This window comes from Morone saxatilis, unplaced genomic scaffold (genome assembly GCF_004916995.1).
Source record: "Morone saxatilis isolate NCDOM2014 unplaced genomic scaffold, NCSU_SB_2.0 Contig1, whole genome shotgun sequence".
In the NCBI taxonomy this organism is placed as follows: Eukaryota; Metazoa; Chordata; class Actinopteri; family Moronidae; genus Morone; species Morone saxatilis.
Genome location: NW_023339651.1, coordinates 20204492 through 20227226, shown reverse-complemented (window position 1 = coordinate 20227226; position 22735 = coordinate 20204492). Strand labels below are relative to the sequence as shown.

The following is a 22735-nucleotide window of genomic DNA, read 5'->3' as shown; positions in this document are numbered from 1 at the left end:
AGGGGGGGAGGGGGGGTTTGGTGACTGGGCTCTTCCAGTCACAGTGTCAGGGGGTTAACAGTGCAGTTGAAGAGCAGAGGGTGAAGTTAAGGTTTATGGGTGCTAGCTGTCAGTCAGAAGAACCCTGGTCCACAGTTGCCATGGCTCCCCAGCAGAAGGGGGGCGGGGAGCCTCTGCAGGTGAATGTCTGGATGAACACACAGAGACACACACGTCACAGTGATCAATTCATCGGAACACATTTCTTGTGCCGTCTCGACTCCAATACCTGCTGATTAAAGAAAGCGAGCAGACTTATAGACTTATAGCACAGATATATTTAGTTTGTGTAATGAGCAGCTGCAGTCTGCAGCAGACAGAACAACCCCAGCACACACTCAGCACAGCCGAAAACTCATTCACACTCACTGGCTACCTTCTTCACTTTCATTCTGGGTGTCGCAAACTTTAAGTGTGTTTAGTGTTTCGTGCTAACACGGTAAACATTCTACCTGCTGAGCATTAATATTTTCATAATGCTAGTGTTATGGTATATAGCACCACTGCCTGCCTTAAGAACAGTCTCACAGAGCTGCTAGCGCGGCTGCACACTCAGTCTTGTTCAGTTATTGATGACCAGCTGTATCGTGTAGCTAGTTAAGATGTAAAAGAATGATTTACTTTAGCTTTTTAATATTGTAATCTTACATATTACGTTAATGCAGCACTAGTTGGAAACATCCAAGCGGTTTGATAATGGGCAGCTTAGTTAACCTTGCATCTTAAAAGGGACAGTTCACCACCAAATCAGAAATATATATTCTTCCTGTTAGCTGTAGTGTTGATCCATCCTGATTGTTTGGGTGGGAGTTGCAGAGTTTTGGAGAGATCTGCCTTCTCCCCAATATAATGGAACCAGATGGCAGTCAGCTTGTGGTGCTCAAAGCAGCAAAAATACATTTGAAAAATTCAACAGCAGTGTCTCTGTGACTGTGACGCAGCTGTGAGCAGGTTCATATATATGATATCCATTTTTTTTCTGTGGAAGTACACCGGCAACAGTAGCTGAATGTTCGCCTTCTCCTGCGCCGTCACCAGCACAAGCCTCTCGCCCATGAGAGATTGTGGTCAAACTCACAACAGTGTTGGTGGATTATCTCGAGACACTGCTGCCGAGTTCTTCAAATGTCATCTGGTTCCATTAGATTGGAGAGAAGGCAGACACCTCTACAGCTGATATCTCCAAAACTCAGCAACTCTCAGTGAAAACATGTATTTTCGGGGTGTACTGGCCCTTTAAGTAAAGAGGGGTAACTGAACAAAATGGGGTCGTTTAGTTACATCATAGCAGTGAGAGTTGGCTTCACTCAAAATGATTACATTAACATTTAGCCGGTGCAAAGTGTAAAGAGCCATCCTGCCAGCTGTCATTATACATGCACATATACAGCATGATCTGCTGGAGCAACGGACTCACTAACAGCTAATCAAGCCCGTGGTGCCATCCTCAGTTATTTTGCTGCATTAACAGTTCAAACCCCAAATATATTAAATCTAACATGTGGATAGACCAGCTAATGGAATAAATAACTTCAGTGATTTAGTTCTGCATTTGCTGGGGAACTTGCAAAAGACAGTTGAAACTCAACTTTTATTCCCTAGTGTGGGTTGAGCTGCAAAAACCGCATTCACTTCCCATAATGCAACGTATTAACATCTTTCATTAGGCCCACCACGACCCAGCTTGTAGGCAGGCTGTTACACCTCTGTCTGAAGATTTATGAGTAATTTCCTTGAACTTGACACGACTTCCTGCAGAGCGGCAGAAGATATGAAGGCAAGGCAGGTGTTTACTAACCTCATGAGGTCTCTGCTAACGTTGTCACCTGTCAACCCATCGGTTCCCTGGAGGGGCTTTGAATGTCTTGTTCTGGAGAGGGAGGAGGGGTTGCAAAAGTTAAAATTGAACACAGTCGTGGTATTTTTCAATTGAACACAGTCGTGGTATGTTTCAAACAGGAGAAAGCAGCAGAAAGTCTTCTAGAACAGCGGAATCACACCTAATTCTCTAAAACAACTTGTACATTTCCACTAGCCAGGGACATTTGAAAGTGCAGTTATTTCTGCTCACCTTGTGCTTTTTACACTTCATGGAGAAGTTTTCTTCAATGAGTACACAGTCTGCTAGAACAAGAACAGAACAGGAGTTGAAGATGTCACGCTGATTCATCCAAAGGGTTCAACCGCCCACACGTGCAAGTTCAGGCTGAGAGGAAGTGATAATAGCCAAGCGCACTTCACAAAAGAGTTATTTCCAGACCAATCCACATGAACTCAGACACTCTCGCACAAAGTGGCCAGTCGTGGGTGCATTAAACATAATATTTTAACAACAACGTTAAACTTGGAAAAATTAAACAAAAGCCAACAGTTACAAATAGCTGTGCACTAGGGTTGAATGAGTGCTCAGCTGAAACGAGTGCAGTACAATGTGTCAGTATCCACACTAACAAATATAGCCTTTCTAAAGTGCTGCTTCTGGAAATAGTTCTTACTCTTGTTATCAGAAACACTGCTCTGAAGTGGGAAATGTAGCAGCTTCTGATCAACCCCTATCAATTATGGCTTAAATGAACTTCTGGTTGGTCCCTCCCAGTTTAAGCCCCGCCCACTCTGAGTACAGATACAGATGAACGGTGCACTCGTTCATCCCTACTGTGCGTGTTGTACCTGTAAACATGCACACGGGTACGTAACTGCCCTTTGTTCCCCTGTGATTGTGTGGGGGCGGAGGGCGGAGGGCAGCACTCACCTGACTCCAGAGCACACCTGTAGTGGTACTTGTTGGGGCAGCCTTTGAAGAAGCAGCCCAGCGTTGCGCCTGGGTTGCGGCACGCCGAACACATCTGGGGACGCAGCGGGGAAAAAGTCAAATGACAAACGTCGTGCTTGGACACCAGAGACAGTGCCTACAATATGGGAGTAGATTTATATTTGATCATATATGTGTATATATATATAAAATATTCTTTGCTCATTGTAGTTCAAGTTTGTGTTATTATACTGGATATTTGTATGCATACAGGGTTTTTTATTATTACTTTTGCTGTGAAAAAAAATCAATAAACACTGTTGGAAAAAAGGCTTTTCTATGGCCTTGAAGTGTTTTTAAGACCCGTAGACAACTTATTCACATATTCTCTTCTTCATCAAGGCCCTCATTCATCAGCACTGCACAGAAATGTCCTACAGCCATCCTTGTAAAGTAACCTGAGCATGGTACAAAGGCTGAAAAGATCTTTTTCACTGTTGTCATAGTAGGAAAGGTCTCACTAATAATCTGTTGTATTGATGCAATCCCAGTAGGCCATGACGAGATACAGTGAGCTTAGAACTGAACTTTGGTCCCATATGTGGCAGCAGACTGAGGCTACTCGAGGCACGCCCACTCGGTGGTGACCAAAGTAATCATGACGGCAGCTCTGCCCCTGGAGCCTGAAAATTCATTCCAGCTGCCCCGCTGGGACCGTGGTTATGACAAATGTCCTGGCATCCTGCCTGATACGTTAGCTCATCAGACAGTTGGTGTGGAAAGCTCACATTTGAGTCAGGGTGTTGTAAAATAGACGGATTTGCCGTGGATTGCACCGTGAGCTCGTGTACGCCTGCGTGGTCAGAGCTGTAGGAATTAGTCGATGAAATCGTTAGCTGATGGCGGAGAACTACTCTGCAGCTATTTTGATGATCAGTTAAATGGTTATGTCATTTTTTTGCCCAGTAACTGACTAATTCCAGCCTCTCAAATCTGAATACTTACTTAGCCTTCTTAGTCATCTGTGGATTTTCTGGTCCACGATTTTAATGGACTAAAGAAAAGTCCTCCAACAACATTTTTCCCTCCCCAGAGCCTTCAACCACATCTTCCTCAGAGGATGGAGCTTGCTCCAGACTTTTTAAGACCACTATGAACGCAATTTAAGACCTACTACATCCATACTGACAAATAAAAGTAGGAAGGAAAATCAGTATCAGTTCCCCAAAAACACATTTAAAAGCTGGATCTGAAACTTTAAGCCACACATACACCCTGCTATAAACTAACTACTGTTTCCAAAGTGAATAATGACCCTTCGCCCTCAAGAAAACAAGAAGTTGGATCTGAAAATGTTTGCAGAAATTGGTGCAACAAGCAGAGAGATTGTTCTATGCGCTTTTCAGCTTTTAAAGAGCAGCTCTCCTCCAAATGCACAAGCCGAACCCTCGAGCAATGCAAAATCTGTAACATTGTTCTAATCACAATGTCTCAGTGTTGCTTGCCTGCACCAATAACTTCTAATCATTTTCTATCTGACGTAATTGGCAGTTATTCATGCTTACTCATGCTTTGACATCCGAAATCTATTAGTATCCTAGAGGCCTTGGAAACAAGCAAACAGTCAGACTGTTAATGTTTTGTTCATTTCCATCATATCAACCACATCTGCAGGTGGTATAACACACACACGTCAGGTTTAAAGTGCAGCTTTACCGTCTCCTGGGCCACCTTTACAGCCTCCTCCAGTCCGTAGACTTTGCCCTTCACAAGGAACACGCCTGCGCACCAGATGCCGCAGTCCTCGTGGAGCCAGTATTCACAGGGCTCCAGGGGCAGCACGGGGGGGCTGTACCAGTCCTCCACATCTGCAGAGGTGGCATCTGACCGGGCCCGCTTCGCAGCGGGGCTGCCGGTACCGTCGCCACACCACCGCTGGCTCTCGAGGAGGCCCTTCTCCTTCAGCCGAGCTCCTGGCCTGAGAGGCCGCGGCGTGTGCGGAACGGCGCGCTTCCTCCCCCTGCCCCTCAAGCTGCAGGACGAGGAGGAAGAGTCGCTGTAGTCGTCTTCGTCCTCTTTGAGGCCCGACGCGCCGGCTGGTGTTTTGGTGCTTGGCTGGTACCCTTCGGGGTAATAGGGGCCGTGGAGGTCCCCCAAGTCCATGGCGTTGGCCGACTGCCCGCACAGGCAGCAGACCAGAGAGCGCTGGTGCTGGCCGTGCGTGGACGCCCGGCCCAGCTGCAGGCAGGAGGTGCTGGGGACGGCTGCAGAAATAAAGCCGCCGGGGTGAGCCGGCTGCTGCGGGCCCTTCTTGTGCTGTGTCCTCACCTCATCGGGGTAGTTGATTACAGTACACAGTGACGGCGATGACTGCTGGCGCTCCACGTGGATGAACGGGGAAAAACTGTCTAACCTCAAGTCCCTTTTCTCCTCCTTGTAGTTGACGTACTTCAGCTTGATCTCCGGCTCCATGGGGGAGAACATGGAGGAAGACTGGCTCTGTGTGTGTTTCTTTCGCCTGCTCTTCTTCGCCTTCGTCTTGGCAGTGGGAGGTGTTTTGCTACCTGCAGCCTTCCCTTTGGCTTTGCCTTGGCTTTTCTTTGGAGATTTTGATGGTGTTGGTGGGGGGGAAACTCTTGCCACGTGAATTTCCACTGAGGGTTCGGGGTGAGAAAGAGGCTCTGGCTCCTTCTTTGAGTTCTTGTGCACAGCAAACTGAGGGCTTTTTGGAGCTGTGCTGCTTTGTGAGCTTTTAGAATTATTGATTTCTGTATTGGAGGTAGAGTCTTTGCAACTGTCAGTGTTAATGTTATTAGTTTTACCCCTTTTCATTGGAATTACTGCTTTTTGTTTCATTTTTTTCGCTGAGAAAGACGCTTTCGCTCTGCTGTTCCTTTTTCCTACTGACAGGGTGTCATTCTTCTTAGCACCGGTTAATTTAGCAGCTGTCGACTGGGAAGCGTTTGCTTTCTTATTGGTGCGTATGCATCCTGACACTTTATACCTGCTCGAATTTATGTTCATAACGATAGCCTCTAACCGCGTCCCTCTGCCGGAACGCATTGGCAGCTTCTTTTCTTTTAACGTTCTTTGTAGTGCCTTAGCATTCCCGTTCATGTGAGGAATGACAGTCTTGTTCTCCGAAACATCCGACACACAAACATCATCTGTCAAGTCGATCAAAGGCTGCAACACCGCCTTCCGTCTACGGACAGGCTGCTTTTCGCTGCTCGAATCCAACCTCGTGGCACTATCGCTGACGCCACAGCCTGGCTGAGCGGCCCCCGCTGTGCTCAAGCCATCCCACGCAACCTCATCGGCTGTCTCCAGATAAGAGTTGTCGCCGCTGGGTGAGCTGGAGGCCTGAGGCAGGGCGAACACATTGTCCGGTGAGGTAGCGGCAGGGGAGACGGGGTCCTCCAGAGGACTGATGTACTCCCTGCTCAGTGAACACAGGTCTCTAGCACCCACGCTGTCCGGGACGACCGCCGGGTCCGCTTTCTTAGACATGAGAAAGAGCACCTCAGAGCCCCCCCTCTCCTCAGGGGTGAGTGTTTCCGGCGAGGACTCAGCGCATACTCCTGAACTCGAACAGCTATCAACTTGACCGTTCTCCAACCCCCCGCTGTTTTCCGGAGAAAGGCGTTGTTCTTCTCGGCCTTGCGCTTGCGTATCCACGTCCCCATCGCCGGAGACGACTCCACCATTCAACTCACGAGGCTCCTGCGTTACACACACTCCCCCGTCCTTCTCAGGACCCACGTGAGCCTGAGACACCGGCTGAAAAGGTTCTGTCTGAGTGGCGAGGTCCACGGGCCCGTCAACCTGCTCCACGTAATGCTGGTTAAGTGCATAGCCAGTCTCCTCAAGCCCTTCGTCTGAGTCACAAGGAGGGGTGGGGGACAACTTGCTAATGGGCGGCACGCTGTACAGAGGCCGAGGCAGCGAGTCGTGAGCGGAGTAGACGTGAGACCGGCTCACGTAGGAGAGGGTGACCGTAGTGTGGGAGAAGGCATTGTCCGGCTGAATTTGATCCCCTGATTGGAGCGTGATGTCCGAGGAGCCGGTCTCTGAGAAGGGTAATCCGGTATTGCTGGCCCCGGAGTTTGGGTACCAGCCGGGGCTCTTGACCATCCGCAGGGCATCGAGGGGCGTGGCGTTGAGGACACACTCCTCGCCTTTCCTGGTCAGGTCGATCACAGTGGGGATGCTGGAGGTGGAGAGGTCTTGAGGCTGTAGATCGTCCAAGCTCCCAGGTGGCTGCTCCATAACAACTGACAGGGACAGAGAGGGGACAGAAAGGGTGTCACTGGTCTTGGTGGGAAACCAACTTTAAACTTCTTATCAAACCAGAGCAGATACACTGAGCACATGTGCTTATTTCCAGGAACTTGAGTTCAGGACTACTTTTAACAACATCACTTCGAGTTCACACTTAAACCATTCTTACCTTTTTATTTCAGCGTAATGTGACAAGCAGAAACTTAAAACCACCAGCCTTTACAGCTAAAGTCCTAACGCTGACATTAGTTAGCTAGGAAAATGACGTGTGCTTGAATGTCATTAATGTTGGAGAACACAGGTTAACTGACAATTTAAGTGTTGGCTTGTTTCCAATTTACATTCATATTTTTGAATGTTTATCATATCAAGCTGTTAGGTCCAATAGATAACGTGTTTCTAGACTACCGGCTGACTTTTTAACCAGCATGACAGGTCAGGTTTGCTAATGATAGTTAGCTTAGCCTATCCACAGCTAACGTTAGCTCGCTAGGCCCGGCTTAGCTCCGGTAGCCTTCCCGGACGCCGAACTCCATGAAATATCTGGCAGCTTTAAGTGATTTTGTTGGAGACACAAAGTCATACGCCACAAAAAGTGACTTCACAAGTTCTAATTATCGATAACCATCCCCGTTCATTTCGGCGACGTCTGCTCCTCCGAAAACCTCATTATTTCGATAAAATGTCAACTTTTATAGCTCAGTGGTCCACATTGTTCGCTACTGCACACTGCGAGTCCGGGTAACTTTGTTGCAAGAACAACGGCAAAACCAATTTTTAAATGTTAAATCTTATTTCAAAGGGTGTTCTTTGGCATGTTACATTTATTCCGAATTGGAGAGTGGATCTTAATGATTCAAAGAAGTATAGTTTACTTTCTACAGGATTCCTAAATTTAACAAGAACCAAGGTATTGTTAAATTGCGGTTTACTTTTCATGGAATTTGGCAACACCTTCTCTGCATTTCAGAGAACGGCAGGCATCGGGGCAAGGCCCGGCTGGATGAAACAAAGACTGAGCGGAGGTAATGCGCTGCGCTCTGAGCCGCTGATCAAAACTTACCCGGACGGGAAAGATCGTAGCGTTTCTAAACGTCCAGTTAAGGATTGGCCCCCCCCTGCATCTCTTTCAACAGCCCATCAGCTCTAACGACTCCTAATAACACCACACAGAGACAAAGCCCAAAATTAAATAAAGATCCACACACTTTCCAGGAACACACTACTCTGATAACCTAGCAGCGCTGTCAAGTTGTTTGGAGTATAATCTCAAACTTCCGGATCCCCTTCACAATAAAACAATTAGTAGCGCGTTTCGGTGGTTTTCTCTCTTTTATTTGAAATAATACGAATAAAAAGTACAATTAAAGCATACACCAACCGGGTGGCAATTACTAAACGCACAGTTTATCTCAATGTTAGCAGGAGGGCAGTTCAGTTAAGTCAGAACAATTTGCCCTTTGATCCAACTGTTGCACGCAGGCTGTCAGGGCTTCAGAAAACTTGAACCAGGTCAGTCCCACAATCTCTGCCGCCCCCCAGCTGTGTGTGTCTAACTCTGGGTGGCTTGACAAAGACAGTCCAGCAGCAGCGGAACAGTTGCCACTCAGCTGTGGAACAGAGAGGCATTATGGGAGCAGAAGTGGTGGGACCTGTTCCTGTGGCTCCAGCTCAAATTATTGACCCTCAACGGACATTTACGGTCAGTTTCACTCAATAGTCCATGAAGCAACTGTAAAATCCCACATGTTTAAATGTACACATGTGGTTGTTGCTAACAACTGTTGGACATGGTCCTTGGACATAGGCCAGTGGGTAGGTGGATTAAATAAATAAAGATGCACATAGAGTTGAGTGGAATTTGGGATTTTTAAATTATATTTTAATTGTATGAGATTAAAGGGCTATTCCAGCAATTTAATATCCCACTATCATTAAGTTTGGGCAGTTATAAGATACATATTAGAATAAAAGAATGATTGAAATCAAAGCAGCAGAGGCTGGGATATTCTGACTTTGATATATTGTATATTTTTTATTATTACTTTAAGGTACATAGGCTCTTATATTTCTATTTATTATTTTTTACTTATGTATATACCTATATACACATTTGTATTCTATATATATAGTGTAATATAATTGTGTGATCACCTTGAACAACTGTAACAAACGAATTTCCCCCTGGGGATCAATAAAGTATTTCTGATATTGATTCTGATATTCCTACACTTCCCATAATGCAACCCAATAGCATCTTTCATTAAAGGACCAGTGTGGAGGATTTAGTGGCATCTAGTGGTGAAGTTGCAGATTGCAACCATTTGAATGATCACCCTTCAAAGCGTGTTGGAGAAACTACGGTGACCATAAAACTTACAAAAAAACGTGAAATGCTCTATCTACAGCCAGTGTTTGGNNACCGTAGAAACATGGCGGTTCAACGTGACAGACTCCACAGAACTTCCTCCCTCTGTAGATATAAACAGCTTATTCTAAGATCACAAAAACAACAACAATTCTTATTTACAGGTGATTATACACTAATAAAAACATACTAATTAATATTATACTCCATTTCTGGCAGTAGATCGTCCTAAATGTGACACTCTGGACCTTTAAGACACTCTCTACCTGGTACATAGCCATGTCTTTCAGCCTCCATGTCTCCAGTTTAAACCTTCTATTAAAAATATTAAGTCTCCAAGTCTGAGCCTGATGACATCATCAGCTGTCTTTAATGTTATTAGTAAGACCTGGGCTTGTCCTGCTGTCACATGACCTAATGTCTACTATGGAAAAGATCAACTGGGGACAGCCCATAAATCAGGCTGATAGATGAATACAACCCTGGCTGTTTCCTGTTGCTGCTTTAGCTCTGGGAGAGAGATGGACTGAATTCAACAGAACAGGTGATGGATTAACTGGAACAGAGATACTTCAGGTCACAAGATCAGAGAATATGTTTTGAAGAAAGCCGTTCATCATCCCTCCAGTAGAGCTCCACACCTCCAGAATTAAAGCTGCTGTGGGGGCCGGTGGGGACACAGTACCGTACGAAGACCCTTCAGGTTTTTCCCTTCAGTTTCTCATTCGTCATTCTATCTGTAAATGGTGCTTTTCAAGCTTTTCTTTAGCTCCTTTAATAATGGTATCGCCACTGGAGCTGCAGTGATTACTTGATTAATTGATTAGTTGTCAACTATTAAATTATTCTACAACTATTTTGATAATTAACTAGTTGAATATTTTTTTTAAGAAAGAATGCCTAAAGTCTCTGACATCTGAAGACATCACTTCTGACATTTTCTGGATCAAACAACTAATTGATTAATTTAGAGAATAATAGTTAGTTATATAACAAAATGCTATGGTGTTGTACTAAAACTGTATTATTTACAATTTTAGCTGTTTGACAAAATCCATGCAGTTTGAAGTTAAAGGAACAGTATTAATAATAATAATTCAGGGCTCTCTTCTCTTCTTTTGAAGACTGTCACTGCAAACTTCTCGTCCATCTCAGACAACTTTGGAAGCAGATTAAGCTTTCCAACATGATTCTTCAAGCAGCATGAGATAGGCGAGAAGGTTGCAAGGACAGAACATCAGACACATGTAACTTTAATTGCTCTTTATGACAAAGGCAATACTCGGTGTCCTGATATTTCTTCTTACTGGGTAGATGTGGTAACAGAAACCAGATCAATAATCGATTGATTTTAATTTTAGTGTTATGTAATTGGGAAACTAGCCAAGTGTGCTGTAAAAGGAGAGTACAGATATTTACTATAAATACTACTAGCAGGTAACAAAAAAGCAATAACCAAGACATAGTTAAAAAAACAAAAGAAATCCTATTTGAATCCTAAGTTATTATGTTTATATTTTATTTGGAGAACTTTGTCTAGTTCTTTCTGTAATAAGGCCAGCAGAATGGTCTATGGCTATGAATGAGTAAAAGACCTTACACCCCTTAAAAACACCTCGGCCTCGCATTGAACTAAAGCTATGTATCATAAGAACAATTTAGGACCGTTACACTTAAATGTAACCCAGCCTCTTTTTTATTGCCTTTTCTACAAAATGCTCACCTTCAGAAAATAGTTAAAATGAAGTAGAAAAAAAGAAAATACTCGAATGAAATACACTCAACTAGTCAGTATGTATTTACTGTTAACTAGATAAAAGCCTCAATTTAAAATAATCATTAAAGATCCCCTTCAGACATGTATTAAGGAATATATACAAATAGTCTGCTTGTAATAATGTTTTTTTTTAAATTTATAATTATATAATTTCCACATTTAAATCCTTAAAAAGTAATCTACTCCTTCTACTGCATTAAAACCTCCAGAATCTCAGAATATGCAAATATTGTTCCTTTCTGAAGTTTTCCTGCTGGACACAAGGTGCATAGCATGTGAAGCATTTTATGTGTTAAAAGCAAACGTATTAGAACACAGCAGGACCACTTAAAACAGTCGCACAAGAAAAAGGGTGCAAAAATATTTATTGCTAATAAACCTGTAGTCAGTTGGTGTATATTTGCTTTATATTTACAATAATAGAGTACAGAGGAATGGGAATGTGAAAGAAAAATCCCAACCATTTAAATAAATACAAAGGGACTGCCACTGAACAAGACTACAAACATAACCAACTCCAACAACTCCTATACAGCTGGACCAATGATTGCAGTGAGAAAAAAAACTCTATAATTTAAATATATATATGAAAATTTATATAATCAGTGAAACCTATCCATATGCATTCATCTGTCGCCTCTCTACGGTTATCTCCCAGGACTGCAGAGAACATCTATGATGTTAATGTAGAAGTCGGGCGATGAAGCAACATGGTCGGTGTTTGTTTTCTAATGCAGACGAGCATTTTGTTCCATAGCTTGTTAACTGAGTGAGCGTCCATCTGTGCTGGAATGATGACGGAGCGGTGGAGCGCCAACGTGCAGACCTGAACGCCAGACTCATTCCTATGGTTTTGTAATGCAAGTATTACACACTCATCAATATGTCGTTGTGTTTTAGCCATTAAACATCACATTTATGCCTTTGGCTAGCAACAGTCTAGGGAGTTAAAACAGTAGCTTACACAGTCATAGTTTTAATGTATGCATGACAGATGCTCAATTAAAAACAGTATTTACAGTAAGACATGGCAGCAAAAAAATCAACAATACAAAAAAAGTCACAGTTAACTGAAGTGCATGGAATGCAAAATCTAGACATGAAATTCAAACTTCATACCATGTTTTCTTAATATATGATCTGTGTTTTGTGACCAGTGTGTAGTGTTACTAAATAAGTAATTACAGAGCTAAAATATAGTGGGCTTCTAAACATGCAGCAAGGTAGGTAGGCATGATGCTTCACTGTCAGAACTCCTTAGTGTCTTTATTTTCAAACAGGTGGAGTCTCTGCTCAGCCGTCAGCCCTTCCTTTAGACTCTGGGGGGAACAGGAGACAAAAAGCAGATGTTAGTAATGACTTTGATAAATAGAACCTATTTCTGGACAGATGTGCTGTTGCTGAGCAGGCAGTGTTTCCCATGTCAGTGTAAATCTGTTGTCACCCAGTGAGTTAAACCTCTATAATGAAATCATGAGAGCCCACACACCACATTATTGCAAACCCTTCTACACCCTGTGAGCTATGGAGCCCCGAATCTGACAAAAGGCAGTAAAACATTATCAGACGAGTCAGAAATAGAACTACATACATCAATAAATAATACTGTTAGTTAAATAATTAAAACGGTGTGTAAAAACAAATAGAAATGGCTTTATGGTTTTCTTTAACATCATATCAGTGGATTAAAGTTGCAGTTGGTTATTTTTATAAAAAGAAATGTTGTCATATTTGCTGAATCATTCACTATATCCTGACAGTAGAACATGACACAGATAATCTGTGGGGGGAAAAAGAAAATCAGGTTCCTCTGACTCCTCCTAGTGCATCCTAGCTTTTCAGCTGGCGACCTAGCCGCAGCTAAATTTCATCATTAAACTACACCAGTGCAGATACTGGTCCACATATCATGGATATATAGGATATGTACGTCTTATATCATACATGTATATATATATATATTATACTGTATAAACCAATGTCTGTGCTTCTCACATGAGCACAAGGAAAATTGGAAATATGGTAAATAATGGCAGCTGTTGCTTGGAGAACACTGACAACAGATACATGACATGTAAGCTTCAGATGCATTTTACCATCTATTTTAATCATTTACCTAAGAGTAATTATTATAAATTTGACTCGTCTGATAATCTTTTACACTTTAGGTGGTTCTGGAGCTCCACAGCATATAAACTCATTCACAGAATATATAATAATAATGTGAAAGGACACACAGATTAGTAATTATTTTAAAAACCCAGTGATATCTCAGAGGCAGTGTGGTCATTCGTTCTTCACCATCATGCGACCATGGAGTGGGGTATTTGAGGATATTAATGTGAAGTAGTGACTCAGGTCTGTTGCGTGCTTTAGAGGTGGAGGGCAAGAGGATGTGCTTAAACCAGCCGCGGGTGCGTCTGGTTCGGTTTACCTAAAAGGAGAAGGGGAAGGAGGCCTACACGTCCTCAGCAGCCCTAACTGTCCCAGGGCATGTCACGATTCACAGACTGAGGACAGAAGGGGGAAAACACACCAGCAAGTGTGCGTTAGACTACTGCGGTGTTTCATTTGCATCACAATCCCAAGACCGCAGTTTTGATGGAGTCACAAAATGGATAAAGAAAACGCAGCCCAGCGGGAACACTGCTAACAATGATGCAACAGTGGGCATGCAATACTGCATGCAACGCTGCAGGTGACCAGTAGATGGCAGTAAGTCACTAGAAACTGCTTCTCAGGCTTTGTTTGGTGGGAGAGCTCTAAACAGGACCGCTCTGTCGGTTCAAAATCTGTAGCTGCTTAAGCATTATGACATAATGGGTGATAGCGTTCCATGGAAAATAAAATCCTGAATTAACACAACAGGGATGAGGGATTGGTTTGGCCACTTAACGGGAAACCCACCTTTGACCTCATGGTGCGCTCTGAGCGTTTGGCTGCAGCAGCTGCCATCTTGAGGATGTCAGGGTTGCTTTTGGACTTCATGATATCTAGGAGGGAAAATGTGTCAGAGATTAAATGAAGGATAGAGAGAGGGTCAAGTGCAGCGGTTCCCATACTTTCTCTCAGACCTACCCCCATAGTCCTATCAGGTGAACCCTTCTTTAACACCACCAGTCATGTTCCAAATGGGTTCATTTGAACTCGATCTTATTTAACACCAAACTGAAGCTGAAAGGAGCTGGATGTTTCAACCATTTACCCATTATCTAACTTTTTTAACTATTTGTCCATTACACCACGCTAATTGAATCATTTATCTGTTACTTTTAGCTATTTCGACCATTTATCCGTTACTTTTAGTAAACTATCAGGACTTCTCTGCTCGCTTACCAACTGCTTTTTATGCACTCTCAATTATAACACCTACTGTTCTGGTGCTACTGCTGACTCTATATGTTGACATTTGTTTTTGTTTTTTTACTACATTTTAATTTCTATTTGTTCAGGTTAGTTGGGTTACTCCACAATCTTTTCTAATGCCCCCTGGCAACTGCAGAAGTACCCCCTGGGGTACACGTTCCCCTGGTTGGGAATCACTGGACTAGTCTTCAGGTGTACTAAGTGCAACACCACAGGCCCTTGAACTCAACCATTATAACGCCTCAATGAGTCTGACTACACAATTGAGGCCCTCTGTATCAAGTTTTTCATACCATATCCCCCTCGCTCCACCTCCTCCAGCGACGGCTCCCCGAGTGCCTCGTGAGCCAGCTGCAGCTGGTCTCTGAGCCGGCCCAGATCCCGCTCCGCTTTGGCCTTGACAATGCTCAGCTCAGTGTAGATGTCCTTGTACTTATCTGTTGCATATTTTTTGTCCTGGAAACACAATGTTCGGTGGTTCAGTTAGAGGGTATTCAGGTTTAGGAATTTCGTGGATGTCGCTTTCAGGTGTAATCTAGAAAATAGAAACATACTCTTTGGGCAGCTTGGAGTTCGTCTTTCAGGGAGTTGATTTCCTGTTTCAGGTACTGGACCTCTGACTCCTTCACCCTTAGCATCACCTAGAAAAGAACATTGAAATGACAAGATACAAAGATGATGTGACGCATTACCTTCAGACTTTGTAAGAACCTGCCTGAGAGGCATCAGCTGCTATTTAAATCCTCACCAGTACAGACTTGATTTTAGGGTATGTTTTATGTACAGGGTTTATGCACATTTTTATAGCTTTCTTTGAAGAGAAGTTTGCTTGAACCTTACTTCTAACTCATACAGCTCTTTCCCCTGTATTGTGGTGTTTGTGTCTCCTACTCCATCCTCAGATGTCATTGAGCGCATCTTGGTGATCTCTGCTGCCAGACGGTTGTTCAGCTCCTACAAATGCCACAAAGAGGAAGCTTAGCAGAATGGCAGCCACACAGCATCATCAAACAGTGAAAACAGCGTCCCTGGCTGAATATTTGTACACGTGTGTGTCTGCACCTGGTTGTGTGCGTTGAGCTCCTGGTTCTCTCTCTGACACTGCCTGAGGGCCTGCCTCTCGGCCTCCAGAGCCTGGGCCAGGTGGGCGTTTTCCAGGCACTTCTGGGAATACTGCTCCGACAACACCTCGATCTCCCGCTGGAACGAGCACAGCTCCTCCCTGAAACATATCACAATGTCACACTGAGAGAAAATCTAATGCTGATAGTGTGCGTTCAGGAGCAAAATACAGCTCTGGTTGAGTTAGTCTTTTCCTTGCACATCTGGTCCAGAACAAAGTTTATCAAGGTGTGTCATGCTTAAGGCTGACAAGCTATGGGGCACGAGGTATTCACAGTGACACAGCTCTGGCATCAGTCAATGGGCCAGTACAAACATCTAAAAAAAACTGTCATCTTAATGAAATGCAGTTTGATTTACTGTCAACACCTGCACTTCCACACATGTCACCAAGTTCAGTGTTGCTGCGTGCTGCAGACAGGCGTGTGAGCATGAACACAGGGTAGCTGTCCCAGCAGGTCATGAGCGACAGCTGCAAAATCTGAAGCTTCAGCACTTTATCAAGTCTCAGAAAGGTTCTTTGATCAGCCGATCAGCAGAACAGTCTTTAGAAGCAGATCAGCTTTTCAGAGTATGGACGGACAGATACTGGATATGGAGGCCAACATCAATATTGATATTTGATAGAGTTTAGAATATACAATACAGAAATATCAGCTCACAGTATTTCTTTTAACTTGAATACTAAACGTACTTTTTAATTTGAATTTTAGCATGAATGCTTTTAGTTTGTTGTTGTTTTTTAATGATATACTTAGTGGGACACTGTTGGTAAAGTGGATTTATAGCAACTTTTACAGCACATGAATAATAACAATATTTGTTTGTTGTTAGTTTTCCTTGAACTGTCTTCAATAACTTAAAAAGGAGGAATCGGGCTGAACAGATGTGAAGTGTCTGAGGAGTGCTGGGTCAGTGAAAGGATTATTCTGGCTCTATGCCACAGATGTAAAATGATCAAGGTGAGCCTACTACGTTACCACGACCACTAATCTACTGAGTAACCTGTTAGCTTGTAACTCAAGTGATGCAGCAGGGGCCCAATACGTTCTATTGAATTGAAGTTCTATTCACTATTTGACATGTTTTCATGCTTTTGGACAAATTGCTGCTGATTAAAGACAGTGTTCTGTACTGGTCCTGTTTATCCTCATCATGTCTGTAGCTTTGTTTTTCAAGAAGAGAATTTATGATGAGGGAACTTACTCGTGCTGTCTGCGAATCTCCTCTATGTCTGCGTTTTCTGTGTTGTTGTTGGCTTTGCGAGCCTTGTCAAGCTCCTTCTCCAACTCCGTCCTGTGGGCGTTTTTCATCGCTTCAATTGCTAAAGTAACAGAAAAAAAGCTTTAATAAGCACAGTTCAACTTTTATACTTTGTTTGAAAATGGTATTATGTGGCAGGGTAAGCTGGAAATATGGCTGCAAGATTATGCATTCTTCTTGAGATGTATTAGTAATAAATTACTACAATAGCAGCTCTGTGCCTTTCTCTGGATTCTTGAGAAATCGAACATGAGACTTTCTTCTATTAGGTTTATTTGATCTAGGATATTATTTACCAGAGATGGTGGCTGCTGTCTCCTCTGCCAGCAATCGCTCTTTCTCCTCGTGCAGGTTCTCCAGCTCTCTCTGGTGTTTCCTCTGCAGCTCGTCTATCACCTTCTGATGGGACTCCTCCATGGCAGCAAAGCCCCTCTCGCAGGTGGCCTAAGAGACAGGAACAACATGGTGCAACTGTGAGTTTGTGGGCCCTTCGGACGTGGACCAAAAGGTTCTCCTTGAGCTGGGCAGGAAAAACCCCCTGGGCCCTACGATATAAGGCAGTGCAGATCATTATCATTTATTTGCAGCAAATAACTTGCAAGCTACAGCCTGTTAGCCACGAGCAAGTTGAGCCTGTGTGAGTACAAAAAGGGTTAAGAGGAATGACAGGACACACAATACACTGAAGGAATGCACGGACAATGAGAGAGGAGGGTGTAAGAAAGTATATGCTGCCATTTCCCATCCACAGCAGACATCCACTGATGATGCTTATAAAACCCTCGTTCCACACTGAGCTCATGTTGTTGAACGGTGTCTGCAGCTAATGTGCAAATCCTAATCTGCCTATGGGCCAAATCTTTGATGGAATGTGGGGTTAAGCTCATAGCCTAATACAATCATGAATAGCTGTACGTCTGAGACAGTGCAGTTAAATGTATCTTCAGCGTAGGGCTTTTTTTTTTTTAGGTCAGCTTGCCAAACTAGCACCTTTGGGTGGTATGGAGAAAGGGAGAGAGGGGAATAATCCTCATAAACACGCTTTTAGAAAGCGCCATTACACTGCTATTATAACTAGTGTGCAAGTTTCCACAAGAAGGGATTTCAATGGCCTTTCCATTAGCCGGACTAAAAACCTCATCCTGCTTCCGTCCTCTATTCACTGCCACTAATCTGAGGACTCAGTCAGTCGGCGGCTGTGCCCTGGCCTGCGTCCCTCTCTCTGCCTCGCTCTAGCTCCAGCCAAACAGGGGAAATGGAGGTCCAGTGTGTTTTCACAGGGATCAAACCCCCTGAGAGCTCAGACCCAGGAACCTACTGTGAGAGGCTGAAACGTCTCCCCCACAGAGCAAATGTAAACTTCCTGCTCTGACATCAGACCGTGCACAAGCTTTATTTAGAAGCATGTCAAGCTATGTGTCTTGTGTGTAAATAGATCTCAGGTCATGGCGGGGGCATGGACGATTTGAGTTAGTTGAGACATAAGCTGCACCACAAGAAAGAGTCACCATTCGAAAGTAAGTAACTAACCTTAAACCTTAGTGGGACATTTAGGAGGATCTACTGGCAGAAATTTAAATATAATATGTATTAATATGTTGTAACTAGTGCAACATCACCTGAAAATAAGAATGAGTCTTTTATATCTACAGACGCAGCAGGTCCCCTTCCAGGGAGGCCACCATGTTCTACAGTAGCCCAAAACAGACAAAACAAATTCTCTCTGCTCTACATAGTGGAATGCGAAAATGGAAATTCACCACGATAAACTCAAGTGTTTTTTATGGTGATACAGAATATCATATATGGTCCATAAATATCTAAACTCTGATTCAATTTCAGACATCCTTACTGTTCATTCTCAAGCATCTACCTGGCAAGTATAAATAAAACGACTTCAATTAATATATTAAAAAGAAGACTTTTATTTAAAGCATAAGGCTAGTGATATTCTGCTTTCCTTCTTGTCAACAAATCCCATGAAAAAAACAAAACCAACAACAAAGTCATCCTACTAACAAGTATTATTTGCATCAAAGCCTGATATATTTATTCCTCTTTGCCATAGAGCTACACTGTTGTCCAAAAACTTAAAAAAACACATCAGTGAGCCACACTGTTGCACTAGCTGACATGTTCCTTCATTGCAATGAACAAGCAAGGACATTTTTTACCCTTTTTTTAAAATGCAAAAAAACCCAAAAGTTTATGGCCCATTTTAAAGATTTCCATCTTCAGTAGGGAAGAATGGGCTTTGCTACTGAGAGTAGAAAGACAGACTAATATTTTGTTGGTTTTGGTGGGATTTGTGGATAATAAAAAAATAAAGAATATTGCCAGACCTATCCTTTAAGGAAGGAAAACTTGTCTGTAATCATTTTGCACACAAAATAAGGTGTGCAGCTATATGACCTGGTTGCTTATAGCAAGTCAAGACAAAAAAACAAAAGGTTCTGTGTGCCAACCTTGGTTACACTGAATAAACATAAGAGAAGTCAGCAAACTGAAAAGTGTTGCTTTTATCTTGACTCAGCTATGGTATTCTCAGCTGGAATGACCAGTGCAGACACAGTTCATTACACATTGTATTTGCCAGTTTGCATTACTTTGGCTGCAATCCAAAGTTTAGCTTCAACTGTTTCTTCAACTAGACAACTGACTACTATATCGCAGTTGTACAACAAATGATGCAAGCCAACCTACCTGGCTGAAGAACTTTAAGCTAAATTTTATTCAAGAAGTAGTGTTTCCTGATTTAGGACAGCTGTTAAATAATATCATAAGACTTAAAAAAATAAGTATATAGTAATAAAGAAATACTGAAAGTAGCAAAATCTTCTCATACTGTAGATTTACATGAAATCATTTTATTAAGTTAGATAAAGAATTGTCATTACTAATACATTGCTAAGTACACAAACTTGCTTCTTCAGAAGGATGCTGTTTAAATCTTGGCAGCTAATAGAAGGAGAAGCAGAAGTGTATGAAATGCAAGTCAAGTCAACATTGCACAGATGTGATACTGTGATGCAGAATGTGTGAATAGTACAGGAAACTTAAGGACATCAAGAACATATGGAGAGTTTCACTCAGCTGTAAACTCATTTTGAAAAAAAAAAATCAACTCCTGAGAAGCCAAAATCCATTCCTGCTAGAAAGAGTTTATTTGATTTAGGAGAAATGAAAATGTGTACTTTATCAGAGAAACAGTTTGCTGCCATTACACCTGAACTTTGAACTTTATCGTCCATCTCTCCATTGATTGTGTACAGTAGACTGCCCTTTGTTCCAGTGCACTTGAAGCAAACCCAGAGTACATTTGCTTACATGTGATCCTAGAGCTTAATTACAGTTAATAATCAACCAATACAGCCACATTACAGCTTATCACAGGCTAAATGCATCATCATCATCAATCATAAAAAGGAGGCCATGCTTTTGGATCAGCCCCAAATGCACACAGGTGTGTCTTGTTGATCTGACTGAGGATTGTGTGGACAGATGGTTAATGTAATGGGGAGATAGGTGGCTGGTGCTGACCACATCGATTTGCTTGTGATATAATATCATACATTGCCTACTGAAAACACCTGTTTTTTAAATCTTTTTTTCTGCAAGGAAGCAGCCAAGTATCTTCTTTTCACCTGGGCAAAAACCATTAAGAAGTTACACAGATAACTCTTTAACTGCTTTATATCATGTTAAATGAGTGAAATATATTTGTTTATTTGCGAGAAAAAGAACTCGGTTCAGTGGTTTTCCTTTCAACTGTGATGTACTGGATGTGACATTTGGCTTGTGGTTTAGCAGGAGACAGACATGTTGTTTTCTGTTTCTCGCTGTTTTTTTTCTCTCTCTCTCTCTCTCTCTTACACACACAAGCGCACATAAGAGGTTTACCATTGCTAAGCGTGGGTGCAGGTTTTGCCTAGCTTGTTTGATATGATCGATGCCAGAAATCATCAGATGTCCGCTTTGCATGTGCTGTGCGGTTTCAAATGTTAGTCTCTAACTACAAACCAGATAAAAGGGCTTCAGGAGTGAAAGTGTGTGGGAAGTGGTAGCTTTAGGCCATGTGTGCAAAGTGAAAGTGCATGGGTCTGGTAATTGTGTGGGCCATCAATGACCCTGCTACCGCAGACATTTTGAAAAAAACATACATCTGTCGTCTTTATTCCTCTCTGTTTTTCTCTCACACCCCCAGAAAACAAACTCCTACCTTCACAAGCATCTTCCCGTGGGTCTGTCCATCTCTCACCATGCAGCAATGCATCTCCTACCAATGGCATGCAGCAAGGAACCATAAGCTAATAACCTGCATATGTTGCAGTATTGCCAAGGTTGTGCTAAAACTATAGTGTTGCAATAACATCCTTCAGCCAGACTTACTCACTCATCAGATAAAGTAAAAAGACACCTCTGACTCCCAAATCTCACTTTATGCCGCAGTTAATAATACATCGAGAGAACTGCATATTGTCAACCAGTCACAATGACTAATGCTCATCTTCTCTCGCAGCAAAATGCTGATTCAAATCAACAGCAGCATAGAGCTGAAGCTGCAGATGTGGGGTTTTAACATCTGTAAATCATCTCTCCGGGTAAACTGAGACAGTCGGGATAAATGTGGGCAGTGGAGGTAAACGGGATGCGCTTGCCTCTCGCTGAACTGGACTCCCAACTGTGGGCAGCCCCAAGGCCTGAGTGTAGTTTGTGTTTGTGCATGTGTAACTACTCCTCCAAACTGAAAGTGGGAGAGTATTTTTGGTTGATTTCTATGATGTGCAAGAGAGAAACAAAAACAGGAGAAAAAGGCCTGGTTAAGTTGCTTGTCAACGATATACTGTTTCAGATATGTTCTGTTTTTTAAGCATAAATCCACCTTGAGCAAACGCTGACATTTAGCTTAAAGCACCACTGTTCCCAGGTTCCCCAGATAGAAATACAGAGAGAAGGCAGTTTTCTTGCAGTTCCAGTTGTTGCTAGAGTTCATGGCCTTCTCTCACTGGGGTTTCAGTAGATTTGTCGGTCAGTTAGGTCATGCATTTTTACCCACAGTCAAAACACACACTGGTGTCAACTGCAGGGCAAGTTGGTCTTCCCTGACAAAGGTCAATTCTCTAGAGTAAAGAAAGTAGTTCAGACTCAGAACATCCCCCACCCTGAAATTACAGCCTTTCACCTATTCTGCCCTATGTGAAAACCTTAATGTGTTTGTGTGAATAGAAAGACAAATAGAGAGGGGGAGATTAACGTGAAAATCTGTGAAGCTTTCTAATCGGCTTGTGCTTGTGTAGTAGGAAAGAGATCAAGAAACAAAGAAAAAAAAACTAAAAAAAAAAAACTGGAGGGCAAAGAAAAAGAGGTGGTGCGATCTCCTACTGAATCATGCCCCTGGTGAGTCACTCACAGCTTTTTTTTTGCTCATTCACACTTTCTCAGCCACATGAGTCTTGACATTCAGCACAGACGCTCTATTATCAAGCCTCTGCTATCCCCTTAGACCAAGCTATGTGACAGTCACATAATAAACATCACTCCTCATATTCTGTGCTATACATTTGGCACAGATAACCTGTCCTATCTGCAGGTTTCATCCCATTAACAGCAGTATGTTGCAGGTAAAAGGAGGGCGCAAAGGTTACATGCAAGGCCGTGGTTGTGGTTATGGTCTGCTAAGCCTAGCAAAGAAGTCTGAAATTGTATGCAGTCCGAGGAAGTTCTTCATGGGAGGCTTAACTCAAGGCTAAAATGCCCATGGTCAGTT

General features: G+C 42.9%; 2 protein-coding genes across 5 annotated transcripts in view; both read right to left on the bottom strand.

The window, feature by feature from the left end:
- Positions 1–7: 7 nt before the first annotated feature.
- Positions 8–8359, bottom strand: si:dkey-94l16.4 (retinoic acid-induced protein 1). 2 transcript variants are annotated; one of them, XM_035666953.1, is made up of 6 exons: positions 8136–8359; positions 4508–7065; positions 2792–2885; positions 2111–2163; positions 1838–1909; positions 8–187 (listed from the first exon to the last, which is right to left on the bottom strand). In XM_035666953.1, the coding sequence occupies exons 2-5, from the start codon at positions 7058–7060 to the stop codon at positions 1862–1864; spliced, it is 2748 nt and encodes a 915-aa protein (XP_035522846.1). In that variant the 5' UTR covers positions 7061–7065; positions 8136–8359; the 3' UTR covers positions 8–187; positions 1838–1861. The 2 variants fall into 2 exon arrangements, with proteins under 2 accessions (XP_035522846.1, XP_035522855.1); XM_035666962.1 differs by having other exon boundaries at positions 2111–2160; positions 8136–8358.
- A 3206-nt stretch (positions 8360–11565) lies between these two features.
- Positions 11566–22735, bottom strand: part of mprip (myosin phosphatase Rho interacting protein) — a 45631-nt gene continuing 34461 nt past the window's right edge. For 2 of the 3 annotated variants that reach the window (XM_035671146.1, XM_035671137.1), the window contains 8 exons: positions 17265–17412; positions 16912–17029; positions 15646–15805; positions 15424–15537; positions 15138–15224; positions 14877–15039; positions 14125–14210; positions 11566–12536 (listed from right to left, as the gene is read on the bottom strand). In XM_035671146.1, coding sequence (XP_035527039.1) covers positions 12465–12536; positions 14125–14210; positions 14877–15039; positions 15138–15224; positions 15424–15537; positions 15646–15805; positions 16912–17029; positions 17265–17412 — 948 coding nt within the window. In that variant the 3' untranslated portion in view covers positions 11566–12464. Of the gene's footprint in view, positions 12537–13651; positions 13728–14124; positions 14211–14876; positions 15040–15137; positions 15225–15423; positions 15538–15645; positions 15806–16911; positions 17030–17264; positions 17413–22735 lie in introns of all 3 variants that reach the window. The other variant, XM_035671128.1, reaches the window with a different exon arrangement.

Bases quoted from the DNA above. Each gene is read 5' to 3' on its own strand.
- si:dkey-94l16.4 (XM_035666953.1), bottom strand. From the start codon at position 7,060: ATGGAGCAGCCACCTGGGAGCTTGGACGATCTACAGCCTCAAGACCTC. The intron at 2,886-4,507 runs GTAAAGCTGCAC...CTGCGTCCCCAG, and splicing joins TAAAGGTGGCCCAGGAGACG to ATGTGTTCGGCGTGCCGCAA. The intron at 1,910-2,110 runs GTGAGCAGAAAT...CTCCCTCTCCAG, and splicing joins TGAAGTGTAAAAAGCACAAG to AACAAGACATTCAAAGCCCC.